The following is a 16,493-nucleotide window of genomic DNA, read 5'->3' as shown; positions in this document are numbered from 1 at the left end:
GTAAAGCACTTGGCACTATACTTGATGCCTATTAAGGGTTGACTATTATTACTATTATTGTTATTGGGTACTTGATTTTATGATGGGATGTACAGATAGACAAGTCTAGACAAGCCATACTATGTGCCTTATTTCTATAATTCATGATAAATTTTATTAATAATAGGTAACAGATATTATGTGTTTGTACTAAATGCTTTATATAGCTGTTAATTCCATGTATCAGAGGAAGAACCAAGTCTCTGAAGAATTAAGTAACTTTATCCAAGGTTGGTTGGTCTGTTCTCTCTCTCTCTCTCTCTCTCTCTCTCTCTCTCTCTCTCTCTCTCCCCCCCTCCCTCCCTCCCTCCCCCTTTCTCTCTCTCTCTCACACACACACACACACACACACCCCACACCTAGGACTCAAACTTGGGGATGCCCAACTCAAAGGCCATGCATTTAATGAAATATCAATAGTTTTGATAAGCAGATGCCTATAATTGCTTAGTTCAGTCCTTCCACAAAAAGTCAGATCAATAAAGAAACCTCCCGCTGAGAGCCATCGGGGACCTGGAGAGCCAGAATTCAGATGAGTTACTGGGGCTGAGAGCTCAATTTAGGGCTATTGATTGAGCTCTTATTATTACGTGGTAGGAGCTGTTCCAGCACTGGGAATGCATGGGGAAAGCCATCAGTGATGTCACTTCCATGGAGTGGAAGATCGGGAATGTGAGAGCTTGAACATACAGAACTGCACTAATGAATCCTATCAAGTTATAATTTGGCAGGTGCTCCCATGAAGGAAAAGTCCGAGAGTTCGAGAACATATGACATGGACCTAGTTTAGCTGCGGGAGGAGAAGTCAGGGAGAGCTTCTCAAAAGAGTGATGTTTAGCTCAGCAGGTGTGGCTCAGTGCTTGAGCGTCAATCTATGAACCAGGAGGTCAGGGTTCGATTCCCAGTCAGGGCACATGCCCGGGTTGTGGGCTCGATTCCCTGTGTGGGGCGTGCAGCAGGCAGCCAAGGATGTTTCTCTTTCATCATTGATGTTTCTCTCTCTCTCTCCCTCTCCTTTCTTCTCTGAAATCAATAAAATATTTTATTTTTATTTTATTTTTTTAAATATTTTTAAAAAAGAGCCATGTTTAAGCCATGACCTGAAGGTGAGTAGGGATTTATTTTGCGTAAGGTGAGTTGACTGGGCTAGTTAGTAGCTGAGCCTGTACTGCCAATGAGATCTATGATTCTCATCCCTGGGTTTCCCCGCTGTCCTAAACCTTCAATAACGTCAGCAGTTTGCTTTTGCTAACCCCATGCCACTGCTTTATGGAGCCATTTCCTTTTTAAAAAGGGGGAAACCCCTTAAATCTAGCTCCCTGTTCTACAGCCTGCTGTTACCACCTGCCAGTGCCTTATTTTCTTTCGTATATCTTTAAAGGGGGGTGGGGTGGGAGTTCTCTGGCATGTTTCTAATCTGTGTCCTGCCACAAAGCAGTGAACTGTGAAAAATACCCGAGGAATTCCCAATAAATCGTACAGGAGGCAAATGAAGGGCATGCAGCTCTGAACTTGAGCACCTCTGCTTTTTCACCTGGATCTCTGGAGGCTCTAGCCAGAGGAAACCTTCCTGGGCTTTGGTTTTCCATGTCATCTGTCCTCTCAAAAGCATGTCTCTCAAGCCTGTTCTGGCATTTGAACTCATCCCTGCATCATCCTGTTTTTTCAGTGTTAGAGTAGCCTTGCCAGGTTTTAATTTTAAAATCTAAGAGACTCTTCTCAATATATAGGGTAGGGTCTCTAGGCCTGGCCAGTGACCAGGGCTGATCTGTGGGGTGATCGGGGGCCCCGCTGGGACCCACCTTGGCTGGCAGCCTGGCACCCCGCTGCTGGTCACCTCCCTCTCGGGGGCAGACGTTCAACACAGGGGTGTCTGCCATTTGATGGTCAGTGCGTGTCATAGCGACAGGTCGTTCCGCAGTTCGGTCAATTTGCCTATTAGGGTTTTATTATATAGGAGATATATACCAGTCCTTGCTTTAGGGCCACTGTAATCCACTAATGCAGCCTGATCTAATCAACTTCACTCCATCTGCAAGGACCCCATTTGCAAATAAGGCTACATTCACCCATGCTACGGGTTGAGATTTGGACCTATCTTTTTGGGGGGACACAAATGACCCTATCACAAGAAGAAAAAAGGCTCTGCTGTCTGTTTAGTTCTCCCTCCCTTTCTGTACAGACTGAAGGCACAATCCAGCCATTACACGGCACAGAATCCAGTCGTCAGTGTTCAGGCAGCATTAGTGAGAGCCGCCCCAGGAGGCGCTGGGAGTGCTACGGATTTCAGTGCCGCGGTGCTTTCAGAGGGAAGCAGCGCTGTCAGAACTCACTGGCGCAGTTTATTGCATGTAGATTATTTCTCAATAAAGTAGATGAGGAAAAACATAGGCCCCAAGGCACAGCGCCAGTTTTCCATTTCCCCTTTCCTTTCCACCCCCCGCCCTATCTTGTCACTAGAAGCACATGCTGGGCAAATAGGTTCTCCTGTTTCCATTCAACATAGAGGAGTGCCGATTCTGGGGGGGAAATGAAAATTTTAGAGGAAAAAAATCCACATTACTTAGCACTTTGAAAAATTAAAAGTGTTGAAAGAGCCGAAACCGGTTTGGCTCAGTGGATAGAGCGTCGGCCTGTGGACTGAGGGGTCCCAGGTTCGATTCCGGTCAAGGGCATGTACCTGGGCTGCGGGCACATCCCCAGTGGGAGATGTGCAGGAGGCGGCTGATCGATGTTTCTCTCTCATCGATGTTTCTAACTCTCTATCTCTCTCCCTTCCTCTCTGTAAAAAATCAATAAAATATATTTTAAAAAAATAAAAAAAATAGTGTTGAAAGAATGTTTAGGTTATGAAAATCTTAGAGTCATTACACAGAATATTAAAAATTATTTACAGCCCTAGCCAGTTTTGCTCAGTGGGTAGCACTTCGGTCTGCGGACCAAAGGGTTCCAGGTTTGATTCTGGTCCAGGGCACGTACCTCGGTTGCAGGCTCCTCCCCGTGCAGGAGGCAACCAATTGATGTGTCTCTCTCACATCAATGTTTCTCTCTGTCTTTCCCTCTCTTCCATTCTCCCTAAAAATCAATGGAAAAATATCCTCAGGTAAGAACTAACAACAAAAAATATTTACATTATTACGTAATTCATCCTCCAAAGTACTTCTAAAACATATGCTATGGGAAGATATTAAAAATACTTTCAGTACCTAAGTACAGCTGCACTGTAGGCCAGGTTCAGATGAAATGAACTTACTTTGAGACTCCAAGCTCACCTTCACCCGCGAAGAAGAAAATGAAAGTAAGAAAGAAGGAATGCCGTTAGCACAAAGCGCATATTCAGAAATGTTGATAAACTGAGACTAAATGTAGTTGTTAGACAACTTGTATTATTATTAAAAGGCTCTCGAGTTTCAAAGCCAAAACCAAAAATGATGATAGTCATGCATTTAGGATTTGCTGTTGGAATATTCTTTCAAATACTGGCTGCAGGTAGACAGCAATTGTTTCTTTCACAAGTGGCTCCTGGGACTTTGCTAAGCACATCCATACTGCGACTTGGCTTAAAAAATTTTAAAAATATATATTTTTATTGATTTCAGAGGGGAAAGGAGAGGGAGAGAGAGATAAAAATCTCCATGATGAGAGAGAATCGTTGATCGGCTGCCTCCTGCATGCCCTCTACTGGGGATGGAGCCTGCAACCCGGGCCTGTGCCCTGACAGGGAATCGAACTGTGACCTCTTGGTTCCTAGGTCAGTGGATGCTCAACCACGGAGCCACGGCGGCCAGGCCTGGCTTACGATTTTTATTCAACCTTGCTTTTCATCTGCCTCATTAGTGGGAACCTGAAACAGAGGGGTTGATATTTAAAACACTGTACTCCCACTAGCTCAAGAAATAAACATGTAAGTGAGAGAGTAGAACAATGTGCCCATGCAAGCTGCTTTTAGCAGGTCAGAACGAAACACTAGAAAACAGACTGCATTGCTCATATTCGCACAGAAAATGAGAGAAGAGGCAGTGTTGCAAGTGGCTTTTTGTGTTCAGTGCAGATGCTGACACAGAAACAGGACATTTTTTCTCCACATTGATTTTGATTTTTCTAAAGATCATGATTGGTTAGGGATGCTGAAATTAGTCCTCTAGGTTTCTGAATATAATGTCAGAAGAAATTTTTGCAGGTCTTGATCTTAACTAGATGAATATGAAAACCTCAACTGGGTGCCTGTTTTTAGGAGCATGTTCATGGTTCTAATTTTGGACAGTGTGAAATTGATCCAAGCTATTGAACCAAAAAACTGGCCTGTTTTATAAACTGACATATAAATGTAATAAAAGGCAAACAACTTCTGAATATAGAAACCCCCCAGATTGTGTTTCCTTTCACTCAAGAAAGAGCCCTGCTTTGAAAGCCCATGTTGCTATTACAGTGGGGCCTTGACTTACGAGTTTAATTCATTCTGTGACAGAGCTTGTAACTCAAATGACTCGTATGTCAAATCAAAAAGTGAACGAGTGAGACACATGATGCTGGGCTGATGTGGCGTTCACTGTGATGTTCGCTGCGCCAACTAGCGGTGGGGTATCTGAAGTTGGCTCATAACCTGAATTTTAGCTCGCAACTCAAAGCAAAAAATCGGCTGAGAGACGGCTCGTATCTCGAAAAACTCGTTAGTCTGGACACTCGTAAGTCATGGCCCCACTGTATTTAGTTGGTATTGACAACACCTCACTAACACTTGGGGAGAGTGGTTATTCACTTGGGGTGAATGACTATTCACCAGGTTGACCATGGGCCCTTTTCAAATAACTTTAAGCAAACAATTCATTAACAAATTAGAAAGGTTTGAGCAGGTCAGTGATGGCGAACCTTTTGAGCTCCGCGTGTCAGCATTTGGAAAAACCCTAACTTAACTCTGGTGACGTGTCATGTATAGAAATGTTTTGATCTTTGCAACCATAGTAAAACAAAGACTTATATTTTTGATATTTATTTTATATATTTAAATGCCATTTAACCAAGAAAACTCAACCAAAAAAATGAGTTTGTGTGTCACCTCTGACACGCGTGCCACAGGTTCGCCATCACTGTCCTAGGCCGTGGTCGGCAAACTTGTATCAGGGGTGTTCCTTCAGTATATCTGGATTCATGAAGTAGCATAAAAATCATAGATTTTGTAAAGATTATAGTAATTCTGTGCTAAGCATGCTGGAGACAGTAGGTCTGTTAGTCATCCTATAGCTGGATAAGAAATCAACAAATTGAAATGCTCTCAGAAAGGGTCCCAAAGCGCTTCCAAATCAAATAGCTTTTTTTTTTTTTAAATATATTTTATTGATTTTTTACAGAGAGGAAGGGAGAGGGATACAGAGTTAGAAACATCGATGAGAGAGAAACATCGATCAGCAGCCTCCTGCACATCTCCTACTGGGGATGTGCCCGCAACCCAGGCACATGCCCTTGACCGGAATCGAACCCGGGTCTTTTCAGTCCGCAGGCCGACGCTCTATCCACTGAGCCAAACCGGTTTCAGCTCAAATAGCTTCTTAATCTGCAATTCTAGTCCTGAAGACTTAGAGGTCAAGGTTAGATCCCATAGATCTGAATACTGTTTCTGCCACTGGTTTAGCCAGGGGGTGACCTGTGGGGCTCGTCTAGGTCTTGGTTTTCTTCATCTATAAAATTGGGGGTTAAGTATTTGAGCTTTGGGTGTGTGACTGCTGATTTGGATAGTGCAGTGGTCGGCACACTGCGGCTCGCAAGCCACATGCGGCTCTTTGGCCCCTTGAGTGTGGCCACGAAGTTTCAATCGCACTGGACGTGCGCGCCCACACGTGGTATTTGGTGGAAGAGCCACACTCAAGGGGCCGCAGCTTGCCGACCACTGGACTGGTGCACATGTGATTTCAGCCCAGGGCCTGTTACACAGTAAGTTCCAACAGGTGTAAGTTGTTTTTATGTTGTTATGATTACAGAGTCCGGACTAAGCTGTCTGAGATGATCTTGAGTAAAACACTAAATTCAATTAGTAAACAGTATAGACCAGGGGTGGGCAAACTTTTTGACTCGAGGGCCACAATGGGTTCTTAAACTGGACCGGAGGCCGGAACAAAAGCATGGATGGAGTGTTTGTGTGAACTAATATAAATTCAAAGTAAACATCATTACATAAAAGGGTACCGTCTTTTTTTTTGTTTTTAGTTTTATTCATTTCAAACGGGCCGCGGGCCGTAGTTTGCCCACGGCTGGTATAGACAGATCCAGCACCTTTTCCCATTAGTGTTGACATAAAGTTTTTCCCCTGAATATCTCTCTTGATATTATAATATCAAATTGTTCTATGAGGTCAAGAGTGAAACTTACATCTTTGTCTTCTCACATAATAGTGCCAGTTCGGACTCAAGCTCTCAAATACCCTTATGTCTTGCAATTCGTTATATTCACCTTCCGGAGAATTATTATGACAACACTTCCGCCTTTAGAAAATGATCACTTTTCCTCAATGCTGGGCTGGTGTTTAAGAAAGTGAGGTTTTGCCCTAGCTTGTTTGGCTCAGTGGATAGAGCATTGGCCTGCGGACTGAAGGGTCCTGGGTTCGATTCCAGTCAAGGGCACATGACCAAGTTGGGGTCTCAGTCCCTGGTAGGGAGCATGCAGGAGGCAGCCGGTCCATGATTCTCTCTCATCATTGATGTTTCTCTCTCTCCTTTTCCCTTCCTCTCTGAAATCAATAAAAATATGTTTTTAAAAAAGTGAGGTTTTCCTAATCTTACCCATATGCAGCTGTAGATTTACCTCCATTGACATCTGTCCATTGCAGCTCAAGACCCTTGGCAATTATATTTATTCAGGGAGATCACAGAATAGAAATCTAGAGAAACATTCTTAGTTCAGCTGCAAAAAACTCCTTGCTTACAATCAAGATGTAGTTTAGGCTATTTAATATAATTAGCATTTGTAAGTCCTGTAAAAGCTTTCCACACGTTTCTCATATATTCCACATAGCGCAGATTAAAATCATGCTCCTCTTTTCCTGTTTCAGGAACTCGGAGGCAGAACCCTTGATTTCTTCTATGGGAGAGTGAGATGCTGTGAACTGTTTAGCCCACATACCACTAAGATGTAGAAATGGTATCAGAGGGATCAGAACCAGTTTGAGAGACACAGGCGGGGTGAAACAAAAATCAGCGATGCGGACTAAGAGCTGGGAGCCAATCAGATAGAGGTCTGAAATATTATATGGCAGTCAATCAGGAAGTTCGCCGCGATTTGGGACTATATAAGCCATGGGATTATATAACCAACAAGGGCAAAAGAGGAGGCCCTAACCTGAAATATTGGACCTCAGGACTGAAAAGAAATAAGCAACTGGAGGGAATCCAGAAGAAATCATCTACAATGATGGTTTGAAAGCAAAATATGAACTTTATAGCGTAGCCAAACCACAAAGTCAGACCCAAGGGGCATGATAAAAATCTACAAATAGCTCAAGGGTCTTAACACCATGGGGAAAGAGGAATTTTGGCTGGAGATCAGAAACATTTCAGGGGATAAAGTTAAGAAAAGGAAAGTTGGGTTTAGGAGACTCTATTCTTTGGTAGCAAGATGTATGTGTTTGTAGACCAGGGTCTCAAGGGAACAAAGAAAACTGATGAGTTTTCTAGGATCCTTGACAAGAGGATACCTTGATGTCAGACCAAGGACTCTAGAACTTTCATTAGAATATTCTTGTGCCATGAACAGATGGAACAGATATTTTTTTATGGTGAATTTCTAGGATAATTATAATAGGGGATGAACAGTGAACAGATTGTTCTGTCCTGTAAAAGAAGGTATCCTAAGGCTTTGGTTAACTTCAGCTCTGAGGAAAAAATAAACAAATATGGACAATAGTTTTCAGTAGCTAATGTCCTGAGAAAGGAGCAAAGTCGTAAAGACCTGGTTTCTAAAGTACATATATTCCAAATCGTGTACTATTTCGATGCCACCAGTTATATTGGTTTTTAAGCAGGCGGATGCATCGTGAAAAAAATTCCGGGGGTCAGTTTAACAACACCAGCCATTTTTGAAATTGGTAAATGAAACTCAGATCTTCCTTAATCAAGTCTGACATAAAATGACAATCAGAAAGGCTCATATGAATAGGTCTATACACGCAAGGGGATTATATAACAAACAGGAGTAAACTAGGATGCCATAACTAACAATGACTATAACATAAACCACAATGACTGCAAAATAAACCTAACGGCAATCAGGATGGAAATCAAAATAGTTTTTTAAAATAGCATTTAAAAATCCAAATAATTTTCTTACAACAAAATTTTTTCCAGAAGGGTCATTACCTCCCCCGCCACCCTCGTGTTTTAAAAGCACATATACTTACCCTGGGTTTTAAAGAAGGAGCCTGAGCTTAATTTTATGAATATTTAAAACAATTTCTTCATTGTCTCCAACCGTGAGGCAAGCCCCAGGCTAATGGAGGGTCAGGACCCCTTGGAAAGAAGATGATGAATGAGCTGGATGTGTCTGCCCCCAGCACCAAGCGCCAATAGAAGCGTCCTTCTGCTCATTGGCTCTCCAACACCCATGACCAAGAATGTGAATTCGTTCCTGGAGGGCATTCCTAACCCTACCTAATTGTGGCTGGGCTGCCTTTTCAACCCCGTGGTCATCATCTGGGCTGAGAGAAACAGAACGTATATGCATCCTAAACTACATTTGCTCAACCACCTTGAGTTACAAGCGATTCTCTGAAGTGTGACTTTGTTAACCATCTACCCCAAATGCCAAAAGCCAACGAGGCATAACCAGTTCTATGCAATGGTCTCCAAAGGGTGGAGGCATGAAGTGTTCCCATTACTGGGGACAAGCGACAAGGTAGTGCTAACTCAGAAATGGCCAGGCAAGACCCACTCTCTTTGAGCTCTAATGTGACCTGTCTGAGGAGGGAAGGAAGCCAACACCAACCATCGCCCAAGGGTAATGTAGCCTGTGTAGTCAGGCAAGGAAGTGAGCGATTTTCAGTGCTGTGCCTCTCCACAGCACACGTCATCGCCCGCCACTGAAAATACTGAAGTTCCGGGAGGAGAAGAGATGGGGAGTGGCGTGAGGGAAAATTTGTACCTCATCCAGTCTTCAGGCAGCAGATAGCTCATAAAATTACTGGGAGGGACTCCCTGGGTACAGCCTGTGCCACGGCATTTACCAAAAAATGGACATCAGAGATCCTGGGGTGGGAAAGAAGCCCTTTATGGAGGCATCAAATTCTTCTGTTAATTAGATTTTCATGGCTTCTAGATAGAATACCTAAAAACGTCGAACACACACACACACACTATCTACCTATCTATCTATCTATCTATCTATCTATCTATATAATATATATATATATATATTATATATATTTCAGAGAGTAAGGGAGAGGGAGAGAAACATCAATGATGAGAGAGAATCACCCATCAGCTGCCTCCTGCGCGCCCCACACTGGGGATCAAGTCCACAATCTGGGCCTGTGCCCTGACGGGGAATCTAACCCTGACCTCCCGGTTCACAGGTCGACGCTCAACCACTGAGCCACACCGGCTGGCTCAAAACACACTTTTGAAAACGACAAAGAAAGTAGCTTTCCCCCCTGAAAATGTCATAGGGAATCAAAGAAGTCTTCCCAAACCCAGAGTTGGACAATTCTGACATCCACACGCCAAAACGAATGTTTGTGTCAAATACCTGTATTTATAAGCTCATTGCACGTTTTTTCCCCCTTTAGTCAAAGAAATGGCGAAGGAGAGTCGCCTTTACATTTGTCTAACATTCTCTTCCCCCCTGAAGGGGTAGAGGGACGCACGAACACCTTTCCAGCATCCTCTCTGCTCCCCCTGATGGGAAGGTTGGAAGAGGTGTTGCAAGACCTCAATGTGAGGCCATCCGGCCCGCAGAGAGGCTGTGCTCGCTGTAGACTCCAGGGCTGAGCCAGTGGCGGGAGAAGGGCTCCCGGGCTGGTCTCCAAGCAGGAACACCTCTCCAAGCAGGAACACCGACATCGCCAGCATTTTCCAGCCCCGGAGGAGGAATGTGGCTGCGGCGTGCGGCGCCCGGAGCGCCCGTGTCCGCAGCCTATAGGCGGCCGCTGCGCCCGGCGCGGCCACACCCGCCACCTCCCGGGGAACCCTTCTCCTGCGAGGACCCGCCCCCAGCACCCAGTAGGTCCCATCTCCAGCCCATTCGAGTCGAATCTCTATCCTTTTTTTAAAAAAATAAAACCAGCCGGGATCGGGGACCGGGAAGGCAGGACCTTTAACTTCAACTTGAGCGCGCCCCGTCCTGGGTTGCCCATCTGACACCAGTGGGTGGGGTGCAATCTGACACTTCCTTTCCTTTCCAGAAACGTGAGTGGAGCCGGCCTCCCCCTGGCCCTGGGGGAGGGGAGGCTGGGGAGAAGGTCCGCACTTCCGTCCTCGCGGCTTTCTCCTGGGGAGACCCGGGGTCTGTCGGGGCGGCTCCCAGGTCGGGCACGCAGACAACGCCTCCAGGTTCGGTTGTCCCGGCTCCTGGCTCCGCCTCAGCGCCGGACCTGGCTCCCCTCCCGCCCCGCCGGTGCCGGCTGCCCCGATCCCGCTGTCCCCGGCCCGAGCTTGCGGGCGGGCGTGCGGGGACCTCTCCACGCCGGGCCCCGGGCTCCGGGCTGCGCTGCGCTGCGACTATCCAGAGCCCCTCAGAGCAGAACACGGATCCCCGCCCTTAGCGTCCTCTCCTGAGCCCCCCGATCGCGGCCAGGAATTCCTTCCCATCGCAGCCACTCCGTCCTCCGAAGGCCCCCGGCGCAGCGGGCTCTGAGTCCCCGCTTGGTGGCGAGACTGGCCCCCCGCGGACCCCGGAGCGTGGAGCCATCCTTGCGCCTAACCCCTTGGAGGAGTGGGCACAGCGGCCAAGGGGAAGCCAGCCCCGCCGCTTCGGGGGCTCCGGGAACCGGCGATCGTGCCCCGCGGCGCAGCCCGGGCGCCCGGCTCCATCCCGGGGGGGAAGCCGCTCTCGCTGCCCCGGGAGCCCCGACGCGCCCTGGGCGCACGCCCCGGACGCCGCGTCCCCCGGCCCCCGACGACTGTCTTCGGGGGGCGAGGAGGAACCTGCTGGAGACTTCGAGGCTGCCCCGAGCCAGGGAGCAGGAGCCAGCAGTCTCCTTCCTCGGCCGGGCAGGCGGAGTGGCGCTGGCCGGCTGCAGCTGGGAACCAGCGGGCGCCTGACCTTCCTCCTCCTCTTCCTCCCCCGCCCTCCCCTCGCAGCTTCGGCTCTGGGGCGAGGTTCTAGGCTTGCGGTGCCGCCGTGGACCCCGATCCTTTTCCTAGAAGGCTGGCGATGGATCTGCTCTGGCCCCCGCCGGGGCACTGGTAGCGCGCCGCGGGCACGGGAGCCTGGCACCGGCCTCCACCGTCCTCCGAGCCAGGCAGCATCGCCCGCGCCCCCCTTCCTCCCGCGCCCCAACTCGCCAGCACCCCGAGAGAGCGGGCCGAGGGTGGCCCGGGGCCGAGCCCCGCCGCAATGTCCGCGCAAAGCCTGCTCCACAGCGTCTTCTCCTGCTCCTCGCCCGCCTCGGGCTCCCCCTCGGCCCCGGGCTTCTCCAAGAGGAGGCTGCGCCAGACCCGCAGCCTGGACCCGGCCCTGATCGGCGGCTCCGGGGGCGACGGGGGCGCGGAGGGCGGCTCGGCGGGGGCCCCGGGGGCCCGGCTCTGCTCCCCGCTGCCCCTGGCCGAGGGCCTCGGGGGTCGCTCGGCGTCCTCTCCGCGGGGCCCCCACGCCCGGGCCCACCGGCTCCCATCGCCTCGACCCCTGTGCGCCTCCCTCTCCACGCCGAGCACCCCGCAGGAGAAGTCGCCCTCGGGCAGCTTCCACTTTGACTATGAGCTGCCCCTGGGCCGCGGCGGCCTCAAGAAAAGCATGACCTGGGACCTGCCGTCGGTCCTGGCCGGGCCGGGCGGCGGCCGGAGCGCCATCCTCTGCTCCTCGGGCGGCGGGGGCTCCAGCAGCATCTTCGCTTCTCCCAAGAGGTGGCTCCAGCAGAGGAGGCTGCAGTCCCCACCCCACAGCCACGGCCACCCGTACGTCGTGTGGAAGTCCGAGGTAGGGTCTGGCGTCGGGGCCCGCATGGCCCACGATGGACACCTGGCACGTCTTGAATTCACTTCATGGCATTTGCAGGGCCAGGGGCCCACGGAGGGGCTCCCCTGGTGTGGCTGCTCCTCTTGGGCTGGTGACCGGTCCCTGGAAATGGACCGTCCCTCTTGGCCACACGTGTGGGTCTGGTTTGGGCTTCTTGGCTCCGCTGGGAGCAGCGTTGGAGCTGGAGGAAGGCGCGGGGTTCTGCCCTCCTGTCGTGTCGCGGGCCATGGCATAGGGGCGTCTGGTCCCTTCACCCCAAGTTGATGTGTTTAGGAGCTCAGAGGATCGATGGCTAAGCGGTTCGCAAGGGTGAGGTGAAAGTACCTGCCATCCGGTTCTACAGAGCGCGCAGGAGCGTGGCTGTGGAGGGTGTTGATAGTATCCGTCTGTAGTTCTGTGTTGGAATGACAGGGTGGAGTAACTACTAGAATTCTCTACGAGTAGTTTTGATATTTTCTTCTCCCTACAGGTCTAATTTCAGAACGCTATGGTGTGGGGTACTAGTTTAGGAAATGGTATGGAATGTTGGTTTGGGGGGGCGGGGAATCTTTGGTTAGCCCCAGCCGGTTTGCTCAGTGGATAGAGTGTGGGCCTGTGGACTGAAGGGTCCCAGGCTTGATTCTCGTCAAGGGCACATGCCCGGGTTGTGGGTTCGATCCCCTGTAGGGGGCATGCAGGAGGCAGCTAATCCATGATTCTCTCTCATCATTGATGTTTCTATCTCTCTCTCTCCCTCTCCCTTCCTTTCTGAAATCAATGAAAAAAAATATAAATCTCTGGTTAAGGCTGAGAAAAATCATGGAAACATGCACAGATTCCACTAAGGACCACTAGGAGTTTTCCTTATTTCACTTATTTCATTAATGAAGTATGTGGGGATCAGGAGTCATTAATAAATAAGGAGCGGAGAGGCAGCTGCTTGGTACCCTCACAGTGTGTGCTCTCTGGTTAACGGAGAGCAGAGCCGCTGGGAAACTGGTCGATGGGTCCTTGGAAAGCAGCGTGCTTTTACAAGATAAATAGTAGTTTTTAAAAGGAACAACTCCTATCTCAGTCCACAAACTCTATAGATTTGCCTTGGATCTGTTTCCATAAAGGAAGGGAGATTCCATCAGTGGTAATGAAATATGTTAAAGGACAGTTAGAATTACAGAAATGAAATGCAATACCATGAGATTGCTGGAGATTTAGACTAAATAAAGGAAACGGAACCAAGAAAAACAGAGAATAGCATCCAAGAGCATACCTCGCTCTGTTAACATGAGATAGCGATGAGATGTTGGCTTTTAATAGATTGCCTTAGAAAAATCAGCAGTATGCGTCAGAAATATAGCATCACCCACTAATAGTTACTTTGTCAAAGTAACTGCTGCTGTCGGGTGGGGAGTATGGATTAGAAAAACTAATAAACATTGCTGATTGTTCTTCAGGATGATAGGCTGTAGAAAGAAAAGTCAAGTCAGAGAGCAGAGATGGTCTCCAAACAAGGGAACTTAGCTTTAGAAAGATCTAAATGTCAAAAATCTAAATGCTGAATTTCTGCCCTAGCCGGTTTGGCTCAGTAGATAGAGAGTCAGCCTGCGGACTGAAGGGTCCCAGATTCAATTCCGGTCAAGGGCATGTACCTGGGTTGCGGGCTCCTCCCGGCCTGGGCCCTTGTGGAGTCTCCTCGATGTTTCTCTCTGCCTTTCCCTCTCTCCAAAAATCAATGGGAAAATATCCTTGGGTGAGGATTAAAAAAAATAAGAAGAAATAAATATTGAATTTATCTTGGTCTCTAGAAGGGGCTGGGTTCCCACTCTATATCAGAAGCACACACTATCAGATTAATCTGTTGGAGGTGAGAGAAAGAGAGAGAAGTGCAAAAGCAAGCCAAGTTCTTGGATTAGGTAGCCCCCGACATTCATGCTTAAACCTAATTGCATCATTAAGATGGTTTTCCTTAGCAACCATACATACTTAGAATATCACATATAGAAGCTGTTTGTTACTCTTATGACCAAAAGGCATTCTATCGTAGGTGGTCACGACTTGTTCAAAATGATCTTCTTGGCCATTAAACCTCACGGTCAATGGACAAGTAGCTGAACTGTGGCAATACTGGTGACTTGCTGTTCTATGCAGTGTTTGGGCAGTCTGCAAGCTCATGTCCTGTGACTGTCACCTCTTTGCAATGGTTCAAACGAAGTACATGTAAATGGAGACATCTGTAATAGTGTCAACAATAAAAAGAAGGAAAAAAGGATGAAATATCCTTAAGCTTTGATATCTTGTATTTTCAAGTTTCGTTATAAAATATAACATATAAAAAGCAGTGTTTAGAAATGAAAGAAACAAACTAAATACAAAGCCATCTAGCCAAAGAACAAAATTTTCTCATAAAATATGTGTGTGTGTGTGTGTGTGTGTGTGTGTGTGTGTGTGTGTGATCCCTTTGCTCTTGAGGCAGACATGGAGTGATTGGATAGAATCCTGGCGTGAAGACCCGAGGCTGGTTTTGGTTAGTAGAGGCCCAGATATCCTAACATAACCCCTGGGTCTGGAATTTAATGGCCTGGATTACCTTTCAGAGGTTGAACGCCCTGGAGCCTTCTCTCTCTCTCTCTCTCTCTCTCTCTCTCTCTCTCTCTCTCTCACACACACACACACACACACACACACACCCCACAAAAAAACCCGAAGGCAATTCATCTCATTGAGCACTGCTGGTCCTTCTCACTGGCAAGCCAGATGGGGCCTTTGTCTAAAAGGGAATCTTGACTAATGATGTCAAAAGTCCAGCAAATGGGCCCCGTGCAAGGTTACTGATGGGCCCTGGTGGGCAGATTTGGTTCCTGCAGATTCTTGTGCTTTTCCTGGTTGTTCTGGCTTAAGGTTTCATAGCCTCTGCCCTAGTGACACTTGTGGCCGAATGATTCTTTGTGCTGGGGCTGTCCTGTGCATAGTAGGATGTTTACCGGCATCCTGGGCCTCTACCCATTAGCACCCCTCCCCACCAGGGTGACAATGAAAGATGTCTAGAGACACTACCCTAGGTGTCAGAATTGCCCCCAGTTGAGAATCGCTGCACCAGGGAGTTGAATGCACACCCCATGCTGCCCAGATAGCAAGTGAGTGCTTTCAACCCACAGAAGTGCTTCCAGCGGCCATAGCAGGGGTGGGCAAACTTTTTGACTCGAGGGCCACAATGGGTTCTTAAACTGGACCGGAGGGCCGGAACAAAAGCATGGATGGAGTGTTTGTGTGAACTAATATAAATTCAAAGTGAACATCATTACATAAAAGGGTACGGTCTTTTTTTTTTTTTAGTTTTATTCATTTCAAACGGGCCAGATCCGGCCCGTGGGCCGTAGTTTGCCCACGGTTGGGCCATAGAGCTTCCCTGGGGCCTTCATCAAATCCCAAATCTATGCGGACTCCACTCCATGGACCTCTGAAGTCAGCGGTTCTCAACCTGTGGGTCGAGACCCCTTTGGAGGTTGAATGACCCTTTCACAGGGGTCCCCTAAGACCATCGGAAAACACATATAATCACATATTGTTTTGGTGATGAATCACTATGCTTTCATTATGTTCAATGTGTAACCATGAAATTGGGGGTCACCACAACATGAGGAACTGTATGAAAGGGTCGCGGCACGAGGAAGGTTGAGAACCACTGTCTTAAGGTTTGTTCAACTTTTGTTTCTCTTCCATGGAATCCATAGGCAAACCTGAGAATTTACCTTCATTCAGGTTTGGCCAGAGATGGATCCCACCCATTTCTATTTAGTTATAAAATATAACATATAAAAATGGAAATGGAAAAAATGTGTGTGTGTGTGTGTGTGCGCACAGAATCTTCTTGCGGCAGATTCTCTGGTTTTAAACTTAATGTTCTCACAGCGGCTCCTGCTCCCGAGACTCTCATAACTGCCCGCCACTCTATGACTTATGCTCACTCAGAGCTCACAAATGGCTGTATTATGGCCATAAACCTGGAGATGTTAGTCAAAATCATCTATGACTCTATTTATATTTCCTCACTTTGTAGTTCAGGATTGCTGTAACTAAATCTGATTCATGGACATGCTGGGTAGAATATCTATTGAGTAGATAAAGGGAGAAGGCAAAAGGCTCAATGGTGCATGGCGATACCATTGGCACATGCTTCTCAACTTGTGATCTTTTTAAAAAATATATATTTTTATTGATTTCAGAGAGGCAGGGAGAGGGAGAGAGAGATAAAACATCCACGATGAGAGAGAATCATCCATTAGCTGCCTCCTGCATGCCCCACACTGCGAATCGAACCATGA

General features: G+C 47.9%; 1 protein-coding gene across 2 annotated transcripts in view; it reads left to right on the top strand.

Annotated features, from left to right (window-relative positions):
- Positions 1–11,577: 11,577 nt before the first annotated feature.
- ARHGAP6 (Rho GTPase activating protein 6) overlaps positions 11,578–16,493 on the top strand; it is a gene marked incomplete at its 5' end in the record, with an annotated part of 507,844 nt that continues 502,928 nt past the window's right edge. For both annotated transcript variants that reach the window (XM_081080924.1, XM_081080923.1), the window contains one exon: positions 11,578–12,156. In XM_081080924.1, the coding sequence (XP_080937050.1) occupies positions 11,578–12,156 (579 nt within the window). The remainder of the gene's footprint in view (positions 12,157–16,493) is intronic.

Source organism: Myotis nattereri, assembly GCF_964212035.1.
Source record: "Myotis nattereri genome assembly, chromosome: X".
In the NCBI taxonomy this organism is placed as follows: domain Eukaryota; kingdom Metazoa; phylum Chordata; class Mammalia; order Chiroptera; family Vespertilionidae; genus Myotis; species Myotis nattereri.
This window is presented reverse-complemented; position numbering and strand designations above follow the sequence as displayed.